Source organism: Ovis canadensis, chromosome 5, assembly GCF_042477335.2.
Source record: "Ovis canadensis isolate MfBH-ARS-UI-01 breed Bighorn chromosome 5, ARS-UI_OviCan_v2, whole genome shotgun sequence".
NCBI lineage: Eukaryota > Metazoa > Chordata > Mammalia > Artiodactyla > Bovidae > Ovis > Ovis canadensis.
This window is the reverse complement of record NC_091249.1, coordinates 47,431,601-47,449,543: the sequence shown is the minus strand read 5'-3', so window position 1 is coordinate 47,449,543 and position 17,943 is coordinate 47,431,601. Positions and strand designations below refer to the sequence as shown.

Genomic DNA, 17,943 nt, shown 5'->3' with positions numbered 1-17,943 from the left:
AAATACATCTAGGTGCATATTGCAACTCTCCTAGTGCGTGCTTTGTAGCAAGTGATGGGCAATATCTGAGATTATATGAAGCAGTTATTGATGCCAAGAAGCTTTTATATGAGCTTTCCAATCCTGAAATTTCTGTAAGTAAATGACTTTTGAAACTAAGAATAAAATATGATGTGTTTAAATAGTTAATTTATACTTACTGAGCAATTTCTAGGATTGTCATATAAAATTTATAATGTATTTTTAGTTATTTTTTGCACATTTACATTATAGTCTTAGTGATAGTCTTATAGTGATCCCAATCCCTTAAAAAGAAACCATGTCTTTCATTCATTCCAAAAGTAGAATCTAATGTCCAACAATATGTAGTACTTCCTTTTGTTGTTCAGCCTCAAGTCATGTCTGACTCCTTTGTAACCTCATGGGCTGTGGCCTACCAGGCTCCTCAGTGTGTGGGATTTCTAGGCAGGAATACTGGAGTTGGTTGCCATTTCCCTCTCCAGGGAATCTTCCCAACCCAGGGATCGAACCCATGTCTCTTGCATTGGCAGGCAGATTCTTTACCACTGAGCCACCAGGGAAGTCGCATAGTATTTCCTGGCTCAGAGATACATGGGGACTTCTGGCGGTATATTGCTAAATCATGTTGGTTCATCTATAGGTTATTTATGAACAGGGGAAGCTGAAATAATAAGAGTGGCATTTTAATCTTAATCAAGAGAAAAAAGCTTTCAGTTTGGTTATCAGTGGTCTGCCCCTATCTTTTTTTTTGTTTTCCCCTAAGTTATTTTACAGAAGACAAAGTTTTTTTTTTTAAAGCATACAGTGTTATAGTAGCAACATATTTCTTGAGGGTCTTCTCTTTTTCAGGAATTGTTTTTAAGTGCTGGGAATTTAGATGTGAATTAAACAGACAAAAATCTCAGCTTACATTCAGTGAAAGAATATAGAAAAAAGGTCAAAATATATTAATAAATACTTTGGAGAGAAACAGTGTTGCAGAAGTAGTAGGGAGTGCCAAGTAAAGTGCTGGTCAGGGAAACCCTCACAGAAGTGGTACAGTTTGAGCAAAGACCTGGAGGAGATGAAGGAGCTACCTCTGTGGATATTTAGTGGGAAAACTATTTCAGCAAAGCAAGTGTAAAGATCCTCAGACCAGAGCATGTTTGGTAGGTAAGGCTCATCAAGGAGGCTGTTGTGGCTGGTGTAGGATAAATGAGGTGGAAAGTAATAAAAAATAAAGTTAAAAAGTTAGCCTGGCCTTTGCAGTAGAAGACCTCATAAGCCATTGTAGTTACTTTGAATTTTACTCTGAATGACATAGAAACTGGTGTAAAGAATGACAGTGATATGATCTGACTTAGGCTTTAAAATATCACTCTGTTTGCTATATAGATTAGACATGGGAAGCAGAAGTGTTCTCAGAGAGACCAATTCAGGAAGCTATTACAGTAGTTTAAGAAAAAGTGAAAGGGGGTTAGAATGGTAGCAAGTGGTGTGGTGGTAAAGAGGATAAGAACTGGTCAAATCTGAATGTGTTTTGAACATTGACTATAAGGATTGGACTGGGTATGGGGTTTGTGTGAGAAAAAGAGGCTAACTCCCAAGGTTTGCCTTGAGATGTGAAGAATGTGTAAATAGGTTTTGAGGTGCAGGGAGGATTCAAGAGCCTAACTTTGGACATGTTAATTTTGAAATGCCTGTTTGATATCCAAGAGATCTAGTAGGCTAGTGTCTGGAGTTTAGAGGGAGACCTCGTCTGAAGATAGAAAATAAGTACCTGTTAGAACATAAAGTTGTGATGCTGAATGAGATCTCTGAGGGAGAGGCTATAGTTGGAAAGTAGAAATGGTAGGAAGATTGAACCCTGGGGCATTCCATTGTTAAAAGTGGGGTGAGTGTGGTGTATAAAGGAAGCCAAAATGAAGAAATTTCTAGGAGGAAGAAATAACAGATTCATATGCTGATAGATCAGGCATGATGAAGATTGAATTTAACCATATGACCTTGACAAGAGCAGTCAGGAGATGATGTGGCTCAAGAAATCACTGTTTATAAATAGTATATTAATTTGTTTATTTAGCTTTGTTTGTCAAAGTTAATGCTAAAAAGCTTTGATTCTTGGAACATTCCCGTGAGATTGAAGTCAGTCTTTCATAGTTAAAAATAGAAAATACTTTTTCTCCTTAATGATTACCAACCGTTGCTTTTGTTTTTCTCTGCACCAACTGAGCTATATAACTCTGTTCATTCCTGTGTAATTGCCTGGTAAAATCCCAGAATGTTTATAATAAAAGAGACTTGTGAACTTATTTAGTCTCACCTGAACTTATTTATTGTCTGTTATGCTTCAAATTTTACATCATTTTTTATTGTTTTTTAAATTTAATTGTTTAATAAAGGAAATATCCATTTTTTCAAAAACAGAAATATGTTGGTGAAGTGTTTAACATCGTAAGTCAACAGTCAACAGCCAGGCCAGGATGCATTATCGCATTAGATCCCATTACCAAACTTGTAAGTATTATTTTTCTGGCCACTTAGCATTAATAAATAATATGTATGTCAACTTATGTTGGTATTTATTTACATTCAGCAAGGCAGAAAAACCCAACTACTTCATGTTTTTCAAGAAGACTTCATTTTGAATAATCTTGAGAAGAAAAGACTGGGAAAAGACAGAATGTTATCTGATGCAGGTAAAGAATTTTTTATGTAATGAGCTATAAAATGTACAGTATGTTAGGCAGTTAATAAAGATAAGTTGATACAGTGTTTCAGTACATTTGTGATAATATTTGTCATAAATACCAGTATCTTTTTATTCTTAACAAGGCAATAATAATGAAAAAATTAAAGGAGTTTGTCAGTTATGGTTTTTTAAAATACTGTAATTAGTTAATCAGTATTTAGCCATGCTACCTGGCATGCAGGATATTAGTTCCTCAACTAGGGATCAAACCCAGGCCCTTGGCAGTTAGAGTGCAGAGTCCTAACCGCAGGATTGCCAGGGAACTCACATCAATTATGTTTTTTAAAAAAGTATCATAGACATGTTCTTTATCATTAATGTGTGAGTGCTCTTTGCATGGGAGGGGTCCTGCCCTAATAATTTGAATGATATTGGCACCTGACCCTTTAAAAATCTGCAATTTAAAGCATTAGCTACAAACTTAAAGTTATATAGGCGGTTTTAATTAATACTTTCTTACAATTAAGCAGTTTTAAAAATGATATTAAATTCATCCTCCCAGTATTAGCTGTTATTTTAAATAAAGAAAATCAGGAAAATAAAGCTAAAATATCTTGGTTATTAGTTTTGATTACAGAGCCAAACCAAACTCAAAAATAACTTTACTTACCAAGGAACTGTACGGTGTGTACCTATTGCTCTAAAAGTCGATTATCAAGACTCAAACAATAATAATAACTGCATTCTGTATTTGTTTCAGGTTGTTTTTATTTTCTTGTACATCATTTCTTTACCCTTTTTCCATTTATTTTCCTCCTTTAAGAAGTACCTTTTTGAATTCTACACCTTTATGTTGAATGTCTAATTTCTTACCACTACTCTCTTAGTCTTCTATCATTTTCCCTGAGAATTTTGAACTTTGCAAAAATGCTTGTAGTGCTTTTGTAACCTTTAAATACAATGATGGAAAGATGCTGAAAATGAGAAATATGGATATAAAGGGTTATTTATATCAACAGAATGTTCTTTATTTTTCATTTTTCATACTAAGAGGTTAATAGCTGTCTATGTTAATAGTGAAATACATCATTAATACCAACAGGCAGCTCACCTAATGGATTTTCTGAAAAATTCTACCTAATTGTAATAGAGTGCACCCAAGACAACCGTTCATTGTTACACATGTGGAATTTGCATTTAAAGTCCATTCCTGTCTCATTGGGTGAGTTGTTTTTTTTTTTTCTATCAGTAGACTTAGATTAACAATGTATGTATAGATAGATTGGTGGATATTTTTTAAGCTATTTTTATTGACAGGATAATTGTAGTTTATTCTGTTAATTAAGGAAAAAACAATTTCTCAGTTTTCTTGTCATAAAGAAACATAGGAATATGTTTACATTTTTATCTTTTATAAGGCAGTTTTGGATTATAAAATTTAGCAATTTTAATGTTTATAGGGGTTCCCTCCCAGTGTTTTGGTTCTTTTTTTATGTTTTATAGATGAAAAAGTAGATACAAAAATATCTGAAGCAGCTTGGCAGCCAGAAGAACATTATTCTTCTTCTCCAGAGAAGATCCTATCCCCCTTTTCACAAAAGTATCAGGCTTGCAGAGCAAATCTCCAGAGTACCAGCAAGTTGACTCTGTCTTCAGAAATGATTTATAGCCAAGAGTTGCATTTGCCAGAAGGAGTTGAGATAATAAGTGTTAAGCCATCAGCAGGTGTGTAAACTTTGTAAAAAGAGACTGATACATTTGGCAGTGCATGAAGGTTTACTGTGTATTTAAAAATAGGTGCAACTCCCATTTTTTAAATTCACACAGGAGCAGAAATGGAAAGAATACCTTTCAATATCCTAAATTAAAAATTTAAATTTCTCATTATGATTACTCTGGCATTTGTCAGCCAGAACTGTCTTAAATATTGATTTCCAAGACAAGTTTTTATTATTCTTTTGTAAAGACGAAGTGAAAGTTTCCAGGGCAGACTTAATAATGGAGTTGCACCTATTTGCCAAATGATAATATTGGTAATGGTGGCCAGGAGCTCTGTGCTGTGAAGGACTCTTAAGTGTGTAGTTCCTGATAAATATTTATCATCCTCATCCTTAGGGCAGTGGTCCTCAAAATGTGGTCCCCAGACCAGCAGCATCAGCAACTTGTTTGGGAAGTTGTAAGAAGTAAAAATTCTTGGGTCATTCTCTAGACTTACTGAATCATAAACTCTGGTGTGGGACCCAGCAGTCTTATTTTGACAAACCTTCCAGGTCATTCCAGTGTACAGAATTTCAAGGTATCAAGGGTATCATGAAAACCAAGACAAAAATCCATCTTTTTAATCACCTAGTTCTTTCATTTTCATAGTCACAGTGTGGATTTTTGGTCTTCTTTACTTATCACTTTTGACTAGTTACTTCGAATGCTCTTCAGTTTGCCATGTAATCAAGCACTTAATCTTTTGTAATTGGTGAAGTTAGCAGGAGTATTACAGTGTCATGATAAATTTTTTTTAACATTCTGAGATTTTTTTTTTTGTATATTTTAATAAAAGAGGAATCAGTGCAAGGAAAGTTAAAGTTTGAAAAAAAATGATTTTTGTATTGATGAAATTTTAAGAGCTGTTATCCTTAGCCATTGGAGAAGGCAATGGCAACCCACTCCAGTAATCTTGCCTAGAAAATCCCATGGACGGAGGAGCCTGGTAGGCTGCAGTCCGTGGGGTTGCTAGGAGTTGGACATGACTGAGCGACTTCACTTTCACTTTTCACTTTCATGCATTGGAGAAGGAAATGGCAACCCACTCCAGTGTTCTTGCCTGGGGAATCCCAGGGATGGGGGAGCCTGGTGGGCTGCTGTCTGTGGGGTTGCACAGAGTCTGACATGACTGAAGTGACTTAGCAACAGCAGCAGCATCCTTAGCCAAAAAAGTATACTCTTCACTACTCCATTCTAAAAAAATTTTATAGCAAATGTAAGAGAAACTGAAGATGTTTCTAAAAATAATCTTTGGTGCAAGTTGAGTTTACAATAAAAAAAGTCCTAGGGCAGGAAAAGAAATTTCTTTTGTTTGACAAAAGCAGTAGCATATGATAAAAGCTTTTTTTCCTAGTCTTAACAATTTTTTTTTAACTGAGACTTTTGGGAAGGGATGGCTTCCCTGGTAGCTCAGTGGTAAAGAATCCACCTGCAGTGCAGGAAATGCAGGTTAGATCCCTGGGTTGGGAAGATCTCCTGGAGAAGGAAACAGCATTCCAGGATTCTTGCCTAGGAAATCCAATGGACAGAGGAGCCTGGTAGACTACAATCCATGGGGTTGCAAGAGTCAGACACACTTAGCAGTGACTAAATAACCACTAAACTCTTTATTATCTGTTTAGCTCAGAGAAACTACTGAACAATGTTAATTGTGTCCTTTTGTAGTACTGCTAAGTCCTTGAGGACTTTAAAAAAACTTACTAACAATATGTTGAAATATGCTTTTAAAATATGATGGATGTTCCATGTAACATCTATATTGTGGTTAGTAATTTATATTTAATAGTTTAGGATAGGGCTTGACAAACTATGGGTCACCTACTTGTTTCATAAATAAGTTTGGAACATAGCCACACCTATTTGTCTACTTTTGTGTATGGCTGCTTTTGTTCTACAATGGCAGAGTTGAGTAGTTACAACAGAGACTCTGTGGCTAGCAGAGCCTAATTATTACTCTTTGGCCCTTTAAGAAAAGTTTGCCAATGCCTGATTTAGGAAATTGAGTATTTAATTACATTAAACCCAAGGAAACATATGTCCCATCTGAGAATGTTCTCAGCATCATTTCCTTGAAATACAGCTTCAATCATGGAAGGCCCTTTTAGTACATAAATAATTGTAAGCCAGTCACACAGCTATATTTAAAAATATTATAGAGAAGTAGCCAGTGAATGTTGATGAATTTTTTAAATGTATTGATATCTTTAAAATTAGATTTATAATAATATATAATGCTAGCAAAGAGATGTGAACAGAATGCTGGATTGAAAACCAGGACTAGGATTTAGGTTTTCTAATTCTGCCTTAATCTGGCTATTTTGTTTAGGCATAAGATACACATTTAGTCAGAGAGTCCTTAGCTGTAAATTATCTGAGTTCTTTTTTGGCTCAAGGTTTTGATAATAATGTCATTTTTGTGTACCATTTTGATGTCATTAAAAGCTGCTTACTGATCTTGTTGATCCTTAAGCTAAATATTGGCTGTCATGTTGTTAATGGTAGTTCATGCAGGAGACTAAAACCTTTAGTACAAGAAGACAGACGTATTTACCAAATTTGACATTTTATTAATGGATTATTTTGACATCATTTGACATTTTGTTAATGGGTTATTTTTATTTTAGGACATCTGAGTTCTTCTTCCATATATCCCATATGCAGTGCACCTTATTTATTGGCAACTTCATGCTCAGATGAGAAAGTAAGATTCTGGAGATGTAGAGTAATGGCTGGAGAATCTGCCACATCAAAGAATGGAGAAACAGATCTTACGTACATTTGGGAAGAATGGCCATTACTTATTGAAGATGGACTGCAGAGCAATAGCAGTATAACTGTACCTGGTAGGCCTATAGAAGTCAGCTGTGCACACACGAATCGTTTAGCAGTAGCATATAAGCAGCCTATGTCTAATAGTAGATCTTCTCAGGACTTTGTGATGCATGTAAGTATTTTTGAATGTGAGTCTACAGGAGGTTCATGTTGGGTCCTTGAGCAGACAATTCATTTAGATGAGTTAAATACAGTGTTGGATTCTGGCATTAGTATTGATAGCAATTTAGTGGCCTATAATAAACAAGAGATCTCTTTATCTAGTAAAGAAAGTGTCACATCAAACACAAAGCATTTAGTTCACTTAGATTGGATGTCTAGAGAAGATGGTTCTCATATTCTGACTGTAGGAATTGGATCAAAACTTTTTATGTATGGACCCCTGTCTGGCAAAGTACAAGAACAGGCTGGTAAGGAAAGCCTGGCGTTTCCTCTCTGGGAAAGTACTAAAGTTGTGCCCCTTTCTCAGTTTGTGCTGTTACGAAGTGTGGACTTGGTTTCTTCTGTAGAAGGCTCTCCACCTTTTCCTGTTTCTTTATCTTGGGTCCGAGATGGCATCCTGGTGGTAGGAATGGATTGTGAAATGCATGTGTATTCCCAGTGGCAGCCATCTTCTAAACAAGAGCCTGTTACAACAGATTCATATAATGGGAGCACTCCATCTATAACGAGTTTAATAAAACAGAGTAACTCATCAAGTTCTGGATTACATCCTCCAAAGAAAGCTCTGACTCGATCCATGACTAGTCTTGCACAGAAGATCTGTGGGAAGAAAACTGCGTTTGATCCTTCTGTGGATATGGAAGATTCAGGTCTTTTTGAAGCAGCTCATGTTCTTTCCCCAACTCTACCTCAGTACCATCCTTTGCAACTTTTGGAACTCATGGATCTTGGCAAAGTTCGGAGAGCAAAGGCCATCTTGTCACATCTTGTCAAGTGCATTGCTGGGGAAGTCGTGGCTCTGAATGAAGCTGAATCTAATCATGAGCGCCGCCTTAGGTCTCTCACCATCAGTGCTAGTGGAAGTACTACTAGAGACCCCCAGGCATTCAACAAAAGTGAAAATACAGACTACACAGAAATCGATTCCGTCCCTCCACTTCCTTTATATGCCTTACTTGCAGCAGATGATGATAGCTATTACTCATCCTTAGAGAGATCTAGTAATCAGAGTACCTTAAATAACTCAAACCAGTTGTCAAAAGAAAATTATGATGAGCTTTTTCAGATGCCAGTTTTAGTGACTGACCGTCATGTGTTAGAGACAGATGAAGAAAATACAGAGCCTGTGGTTATTGACCTTTCACAGTACAGTCCAACTTACTTTGGTCCTGAGCATGCTCAGGTTCTTTCTGGCCACTTACTTCATTCTAGTTTACCAGGACTCAGCCGGATGGAGCAGATGTCTTTGATGGCTTTAGCAGATACAATTGCAACTACCAGCACTGATATTGGAGAAAGCAGAGACCGAAGCCAAGGTAATACTAAGTTGGGTACAGGATTAGAGGAAAAACTGATGATACTATTTTTACTTATTTTTTCACAGAAAATAATCTTAAATAATTTTTGTAAAAATGATAGCCGTAAAGGTTTGTTATGTCATCATTGTTGCCTTCACAATAGTTTTAACTTGAATATATGTTCTTTATCCCATAAGTTACAGTACTCTGAGAAAGTGCACAGAGGTTCATTATGCCAATTCAACTTTACCTGTCTACTTAATAACAAAAATCCAGTCCATTTTACCTGTCTACTTAATAACAAAAATCCAATCTGATCCATTACTTTTGAGTTTAGTGAAAGTTAACATTCTTAATAAATATCTTAGATACCCCCAAATAAAAAGTGTTTTATTTCTCACATCATGGCAGTTCACTATTAATTTGGGTTAACATTGAGGTTTTTAAAAATTACCATTAATGTATACTCCTTCCTAAAATAACAAACAAACCTACTAAAATCAGTTCTTTCCCTCACTCAACATTTTTTATTTTTAATTTCCTGAGTTATGAATAAAATTTATAAAATTCCCATCAGATTTCAAGTAAGATCTGAAATTAACAGCCTAGCCTTAAGTACCAGATATAGGTCAGTAGGATGCACCCTTTGGACTTTGCTTGAAAGGAGAATGTGGGGTAATTTTAAGAAAAAATAACAGTAATAAAAATTACAACTTTAAGAAAAGTTGGTTGTGAATTACAATATTAAATATTACTAGTAGATATTATTTCTTGATCTGACTATATTACAACCGTTTGTTTTTCTTCATGTAAAAATCAGGTCCCACTACCATGTAGCCATTTCTTCTAGTGTTGACAGTTACTGGATGGGGCATATGACTTGGATCAACATGGAAAATATTGTACCAAGTACCACAGAGGTTAAACTTCTTTAAAATTCCTTCAGATTTTAATTTAAATATTCATGTCAGAGGAGATTATATTATTTAAAAAAATCAGAGATCCTGAGTCAATTTGTTCTCTTTATTAGTTTTTAAATTATTAAACTATACAGCTTTTCCTATAACGTATAATTGTATAGAAAAAAAGAAAGATAATATTTAGATTGACAGTTTTTGTCAGTTTCACAATGTTTTACCCTGAGGTTGGTGCTGTGACATGCCCTGCTTGCCAGAATTATTACCACTTACTTGTGTTTTGCTCTTGAAATGGGTTTTTATAGGTAAAAATACTTTTTTTTCTGTTTTATAGGTGGAGAAACTCTTGATGAATGTGGCTTAAAATTTCTTCTGGCTGTTCGACTTCATACTTTTCTTACAACTTCTCTTCCAGCTTATCGAGCTCAACTGCTTCGCCAAGGTGATTTGGTAGTAATCTAGTAAAAGGAAGTAAGCCAAGTGGAAGAGAGGTTTAAGAACATTTAAGTTTTGTTTGCCTGGATATGATCATGACATGTTTGATATATTCTGAATTTCCTTAATTTGTGTTAAAAACATTGGCTTTCACCTCATCTTTGCTTTAAAATTCTGAAAATTATTTCGTAGATAGAGTTAGTGAAGAAATGGATTTTGGACAATTGAATATTACTTCAAGCATTATACATTATAGGCCAATTAGTATTATTTCATTCTCTTCAATTTATTTAAATATTCTTCATTCTCTTTGATTGACATCCATCTAAATTCATTTCCCCCCCAAATTTGAGTATAACTTGAATAGAGAAATAAGATATACTCAATTGTTTTACAAAGAAAGAGTACAGATCATAGAAAATAAAAATCTTTCCACTCCCAAAACTGCTATTAACATTAATATATATTTCAGATATTAGTTTAATAACATTTCAAATACTTTTATATTATTAGTCAGGACTCCAAAGCAACAGAAATACTTTACTTAAATCTAAGGTAACTTAAACAAAACAAGATATTTATTGACTGAGTACCCCCAGGTTTAAGAAATAGAGCCAGCTTCTCAGATTGTTGGATCTAAAATTTAAACAGTGGTGTTGGAACTCTACAGCTTAACCTTTGTTCATTGGTCTCTGTCTCTTTTCTCTCTGCTTCCTCCTCCCTTTCATTTTGCATTTAGTCTTAGAAAAGAGAAGCTAAAATTCTAAGTCAGATATTTATTTATTTATGAAGAATTATTAAACTTGGTTGAGAGATACGAGGGAATCTAAAAATAATTTAGAACAACAGTCCATTCACAGTATAAATGTTTCTTTTTTATTTACAGTTTCTTTATTGCCAAAGACTTGGGTCTTGTGGGCAATTCAGATTCCTTGTCATTGTATATTACATTAAAAATTTGAGTTCATATGTTTGTATAAGTCAAAGCCAAATCTTATAATTAATCATTTACTTCATTCATTAATGCTAAACAAAATGTAATTTGAAGAGACAAAATAGAAACTGAATGATTAACACCACCTGTGTGAGACAGTAGATCAAGAGACTTGCTGATGTAAATAATACTTTATAAATATAAAAGTATCTTATTAATGTGGTGATATGGGGTAATAAAAGTTATTATGTGCTAGGTACTATCCCAAATGCTTCAACTATATTATTTCTTTTATTTATTTTTCTTACAATTTTATTTTATATATATATTTTTATTTTACTTTACAATACTGTATTGGTTTTGCCATACATTTACATGAATCTGCCATGGGTGTACACGTGTTCCCAATCCTGAACCCCCCTCCCACCTCCCTCCCCATACCATCTCTCTGGGTCATCCCAGTGCACCAGCCACAAGCATCCTGTATCCTGCATCGAACCTAGACTGGCGATTTGTTTCTTATATGATATTATACATGTTTCAATACCATTCTCCCAAATCATCCAACCCTCTCCCTCTCCCACAGAGTCCAAAAGACTGTTCTATACATCTGTGTCTCTTTTGCTGTCTCGCATACAGGGTTATCGTTACCATCTTTCTAAATTCCATATAAATGTGTTAGTATACTGTATTGGTGTTTTTCTTTCTGGCTTACTTCACTCTGTATAATCGGCTCCAGTTTCATCCACCTCATCAGAACTGATTCAAATGTATTCTTTTTAATGGCTGAGTACTACTCCATTGTGTGTATGTACCACAGCTTTCTTATCCATTCATCTGCTGATGGACATCTAGGTTGCTTCCGTGTCCTGGCTATTATAAACAGTGCTGCGATGAACATTGGGGTACATGTATCTCTTTCATTTCTGGTTTCCTTGGTGTGTATGCCCAGCAGTGGGATTGCTGAGTCATAAGGCAGTTCTATTTTCAATTTTTTAAGGAATCTCTACACTGTTCTCCATAGTGGCTATACTAGTTTGCATTCCCACCAACAGTGTAAGAGGGTTCCCTTTTCTCCACACCCTCTCCAGCATTTATTGCTTGCAGATTTTTGGATCTCAGCCATTCTGACTGGTGTGAGATGGTACCTCATTGTGGTTTTGATTTGCATTTCTCTGATAATAAGTGATGTTGAGCATCTTTTCATGTGTTTGTTAGCCATCTGTATGTCTTCTTTGGAGAAATGTCTATTTAGTTCTTTGGCCCATTTTTTGATTGGGTCGTTTGTTTTTCTGGAATTGAGCTTCATGAGTTGCTTGTATATTTTTGAGATTAGTTGTTTGTCAGTTGCTTCATTTGCCATTATTTTCTCCCGTTCCAAAGGCTGTCTTTTCACCTTGCTTATAGTTTCCTTTGTGGTGCAGAAGCTTTTAATTTTAATTAGATCCCATTTGTTTATTTTTGCTTTTATTTCCAGTATTCTGGGAGGTGGGTTGTAGAGGATCCTGCTGTGATTTATGTCGGAGAGTGTTTTGCCTATGTTCTCCTCATGGAGTTTTATAGTTTCTGGTCTTACGTTTAGACCTTTAATCCATTTTGAGTTTATTTTTGTGTGCAGTGTTAGAAAGTGTTCTAGTTTCATTCTTTTACAAGTGGTTGACCAGTTTTCCCAGCACCACTTGTTAAAGAGATTGTCTTTAATCCATTGTATATTCTTGCCTCCTTTGTCGAAGATAAGGTGTCCATAGGTGTGTGGATTTATCTCTGGGCTTTCTATTTTGTTCCATTGATCTATATTTCTGTCTTTGTGCCTGTACCATACTGTCTTGATGACTGTGGCTTTGTAGTAGAGCCTGAAGAGGCAGGTTGATTCCTCCAGTTCCCTTCTTCTTTCTCAAGATTGCTTTGGCTATTTGAGGTTTTTTGTATTTCCATACAAATTGTGAAATTATTTGTTCTAGCTCTGTGAAAAATACTGCTGGTAGCTTGATAGGGATTGCGTTGAATCTGTAGATTGCTTTGGGGTGTATACTCATTTTCACTATATTGATTCTTCACATCCATGAACATGGTATATTTCTCCATCTATTAGTGTCCTTTTTGATTTCTTTCACCATTGTTTTATAGTTTTCTATATATAGGTCTTTAGTTTCTTTAGGTAGATATATTCCTAAGTATTTTATTCTTTCTGTTGCAATGGTGAATGGAATTGTTTCCATAATTTCTTTTTCTACTTTCTCATTATTAGTGTATAGGAATGCAAGGGATTTCTATGTGTTGATTTTATATCCTGCAACTTTGCTATATTGATTGATTAGCTCTAGTAATTTTCTGGTGGAGTCTTTAGGTTTTTCTATGTAGAGGATCATGTCTGCAAACTTTAATCCTCACAAGAATGTAATGAGGTAGGTGCCACAGTTATTCACATCTTGTAAATAAGGAAATTGAGGAATCAAGAGACTAAGTAACTTACCCATAGTTATATAGTTAGTTAGGATGGAGCTGGAATTTAATTTATGCATTTTTTACTCCAAAGTTTTTGCAGTCTTAAGTTCTGTTCACCATCTGTACTGTCTCTATGCTTTTTTAATTCCATGGAATTAAATCCACACAACACATATTGACGAAAGGAGACCAAACATACTAGAGAATAGAAAGACTCAGCACAGTGGCATTTGTCCATAAGCATTTTTTATCTTTTTTTTTTTAAATATATTTTATTTATAGACACTATGTGCTCATTGTGGAAAATATTGATGTGATCAAGTTATTTGGAGGAGCAAGATAAAAAACCAACACATATTCCCTCCAACCTCAAACATTTAATAATTATAACTCTGTAAGTCTTACATATAAACTTTTAGGCATTTCTGTTGCAAATATGAGCATTCGTTTCTGATCATAATTATACAGTCATATTTCTTATAAACATTATTTCTGATATTTCTTCAGGACTCTCTACTAGTCATTTTGCCTGGGCATTTCATTCAGTAGCAGAAGAAGAACTACTGAACATGTTGCCAGCGATGCAGAAAGACGATCCTACATGGTCTGAACTTAGAGCTATGGGTGTGGGATGGTGGGTCCGGAATACCCGCATCTTACGCAAGTGCATAGAAAAGGTGAGTGTTTTATTTTGGTGTAGAAATAATATGTATTGCATGTTTATTGCAATGGTGTTCCATATTTACTCTCCTGGTACTCTTTAAGCAGTAAAATCCTTTTAAGTAGTCTTTATATTTCAGGATAGCATGTTAATATAATTTTTAAAATTTTATATTCTAATTCTTAAATTACTAGTTGATATATTTATTTAGTAGTATACATCTGTCTTTTACAAATAGTATGTATGCACATTTAGGAAAATAAAGCAGTACTCAAGAGCTTGTCATGGAAAGCTTAGTCCTATTTCCAACTCTTTGTGACCTTGATTACTTTTGTAATTATAAATAAATAAGTTTACATATACATATGCATGTGTTCATTCACATATTTTTTTAATTTATTGAACATTTAAGTAGAGAATGTATGACAGTTTATATATAAAGGAAAGTATTTGTTTACTTAAAAACTATTTCTGTGAAATTTTGACCAATACTTTATTATTATTATTGACCAATACTTTCTAATTACAGGTAGCCAAAGCAGCCTTTTATAAAAAGAATGATCCTTTAGATGCTGCCATTTTTTACCTAGCAATGAAAAAGAAAGCAGTGATTTGGGGATTATATAGGTAGGTGAGAAAACTGCTTCAAAATGAAAAACTTTCCATAAAGAGTATGAAGTAAAGATTTATTGTGCTTGTTAGTGTGGTTCATGTAGATTGTTAGTTATTTTTGTATTTAGCAGACTTCATGTGAAAGAAGCCCAGGTGTCTACCAGAGCGAAAGAATGTTGATGAGGTCACATTCAGTTTTTTTTAGGTTTATCAGTCCAGAAAAACATCTTTTTGCTTATTTTAATAATGTCTTATGATGCTCTGTTAGGACAAAGAACTAAACTGGAAACTTCTATCTAGAACGGGGAAGAAGATGAATTGGTGGAGCTTTGAAAATGCATCTACCCTCTGCCCTGTCAGGAGGAGCTCTTGGACCAGACTTAACCTTCCAAACCACTCTTTTCCTAAGGGCCCTGACCCCATTCTTGAGCTGGGGTCATTTAGAATTTTTCTCATTCATTTGTCCTCAGCTAGGCTTGGTGAATGTGATGGCCATAAATAGTTCACTCTTCATTTGGGCTTCAGTCTAGGTGTATCCGTATGAACAGCAACCTTTGGTGAAAATCGTGATGTCAGTCCGTTTTTTCAGAGACTAGATTTTAGTCTCTTAAAAGTTTTACTTGAGGACAGATTCCTTGGTGATGATGATTTTTATCATCAAAGTCATCCTCAGGTGGGCAGTTGGGAGTATGTACAGGCAATTGATTAAATGGTAAAGTAACACAGAATTTAATATAAATTATATATTTTGTATAGATTTAAAAATGATTTCTCAAACTGCTGCTAATGCAGTTTTCTTTGTAATTTAAAAGAATTTTTTTTCAGTAATCTCTGAAATTTATGTGAAAAAGTAAATGTTTACCATAAATGTTCTTTTTTGCTCAGAAAAGAAACGTGTACTAATTTATGAACTGGTAATTGTTTCTTTTGAGTTTTAACTTCTAAGTGGCTAACTTCATAAAGTTGGTTCTGATGTAGAAACTTTATGTTTGAAAATTTTCTTACTTTATTTTTCTTTATAGATCCCAAAAAGACTCCAAGATGACACAGTTTTTTGGAAACAATTTTGAGGATGAGAGATGGCGTAAAGCAGCGTTAAAGAATGCTTTTTCTTTGTTAGGAAAACAACGATTTGAACATTCAGCAGCATTTTTTCTTTTAGCTGGTTGCCTCAGAGATGCAATTGAGGTATGAGTGATTTTTAAAAAAAAATATCATTGTCATCCTTTTAAGCACTTTATGGTTTAAATTTTTTTTTAAATTTCAACTTAAGTATAATGGAACTAACACAAGGCTTAATGCATAAAGTAACTGGTAATACTTAAAAGTGACTTTAAAATTTTGTCATTTAGCTTGAATTAAAATTAACCAGGTTGTGTTGGTTGATATAGGGAGTTGATCTGCCTCCTAAGAATATTTATGAACAGGTTAAAAAAATAAAAAATTTGTCCTATCATTTTAAACGTGTGCGTGCACTGAGTTGCCAAGTCATGTGTGAATGTATGGACTGTAGCCCACCAGGCTCCTCTGTCCATGGGATTCTCCAGGCAAGAATACTGGAGTGGGTTGCTGTGCCCTTCTCCAGGATATCTTCCCCACCCAGGGATCAAGCCTCAGTCTCCTGCATTGCAGGCGGATTCTTTACTTCTGAGCTACTGGGGAAGCCTCATCACTTTAAATATATTTGGACCTATATTTGGCTCTGTATTAGTTGATGAACCTTCGCAAATAACCTTATAAAAAGTTATAAATATTTAAAATATAATATTTCTATCTCAAATTGTCCTTTTGCTCAGAGTTTCATACAAATGATTCAAAACAGCTTTTTTGATTTGGAAACATTAGTCTACTGAGGTGGATGGGAAAGAGTGAAAACTCAAGGATAAAATAAAATGTCATTTAAATTGATGTTATTAAGAATTATTCAGTATTTTTCTGTTAGACTAAGTCTTTTTGCAAATGTATACTTAGTACTACCTAAACCACCACCACCACCACTTAGTACTACCAGTTAAATTAACATAAGTGTTGTCAAGTGGATTTGCTGAAGTAAGCAGCATGTTTTACTTATTACCCTTGTTCACTAATTTCAGATATTATTAAAGCTTATGTTCATGTAGTTATTAATGAGTCAGTTTGAGTCTTTTACCTTAAAACAAAAGATACCCTTATTTATAAACAATATTTCTTCTTTTTGAAGGTATGTCTTGAGAAACTGAATGACATTCAGTTGGCTCTTGTAATAGCAAGACTCTATGAGTCTGAATTTGATACATCTGCAACATATAAATCTATTTTACGTAAAAAAATTTTGGGAATTGATTCTCCTGTCAGTGAACTCAACTTGTTGAATATAAATATGCATTACGATCCTTTCCTTCGAAGTATGGCATACTGGATTTTAGAAGATTATAGTAGTGCTCTGGAAACATTAATAAAGCAACCTATCACAAAGGATGATGGTAAGCTACACTTCTAAGATCTTACTTATTAAGAGTTTACCAGGTTCAGAACACACTGTTGGATGCTAAGGATAATGCAAAGCAAATTGAAGACATAAATGGTCCAAGACTTTATGGTTTAGTTGGGGACACAGAATTATGTATACAGTTTATTACCCGCCTCTTGCCCTCCCAGAAAGTTAAATCCTTTGAAAGCCAAGGGCTTTGGATTTTCTGTTTTTATGAAATCAGTGTATTGAACATAGATGTTATCAACATTGAATATAAATGTTTTGAAGAAATTAGTGATATACAGTGAAAGAAAAGTGGTTGGATTTGGACTATAATTTTAATGTTGACTAGATAGGACTGAATTGGATATGGAATCTGAAGGAAATGAAAGTCAAGTTTAACTCCTGTGTTTTTAGTTTAAGCGCTGGGTAAATGATAGTGGGAAGGATAGGAGCACATCTTAGGGAGTGTTGCTTTAGATAGAAAAGGCTTCTCAGATAAGGTAACCTTTGACATCAAATCCAATTGAAATGAGTGAGTAATCAGCAATGCAGATATCTGAGTAACTCAAAGAGTGATTTTTAGGCCAAGGGCACAGTAAATAAAAAGGCCTTGAGGCACGATTAGGTACATGTAAGTGGAAATATAATGTAGACCTTTGGATATAGTGTTCTAGATTCACAGGTTGGAGTTGGGACTAGAACTAGAGATGTGCAGGTTATCACATAGAGGTAGTATTTAAAG

The 17,943-nt window shown here is 34.6% G+C and overlaps 1 protein-coding gene across 4 annotated transcripts in view; it reads left to right on the top strand.

Moving 5' to 3' along the window:
- DMXL1 (Dmx like 1) overlaps positions 1–17,943 on the top strand; it is a 132,733-nt gene that overhangs the window by 44,594 nt on the left and 70,196 nt on the right. For all 4 annotated transcript variants that reach the window (XM_069591714.1, XM_069591713.1, XM_069591712.1 and 1 more), the window contains exons 13-23: positions 13–134; positions 2,428–2,517; positions 2,597–2,699; positions 3,795–3,914; positions 4,196–4,417; positions 7,075–8,760; positions 9,994–10,101; positions 13,981–14,150; positions 14,664–14,761; positions 15,769–15,934; positions 16,947–17,208. In XM_069591714.1, the coding sequence (XP_069447815.1) occupies positions 13–134; positions 2,428–2,517; positions 2,597–2,699; positions 3,795–3,914; positions 4,196–4,417; positions 7,075–8,760; positions 9,994–10,101; positions 13,981–14,150; positions 14,664–14,761; positions 15,769–15,934; positions 16,947–17,208 (3,147 nt within the window). The remainder of the gene's footprint in view (positions 1–12; positions 135–2,427; positions 2,518–2,596; positions 2,700–3,794; positions 3,915–4,195; positions 4,418–7,074; positions 8,761–9,993; positions 10,102–13,980; positions 14,151–14,663; positions 14,762–15,768; positions 15,935–16,946; positions 17,209–17,943) is intronic.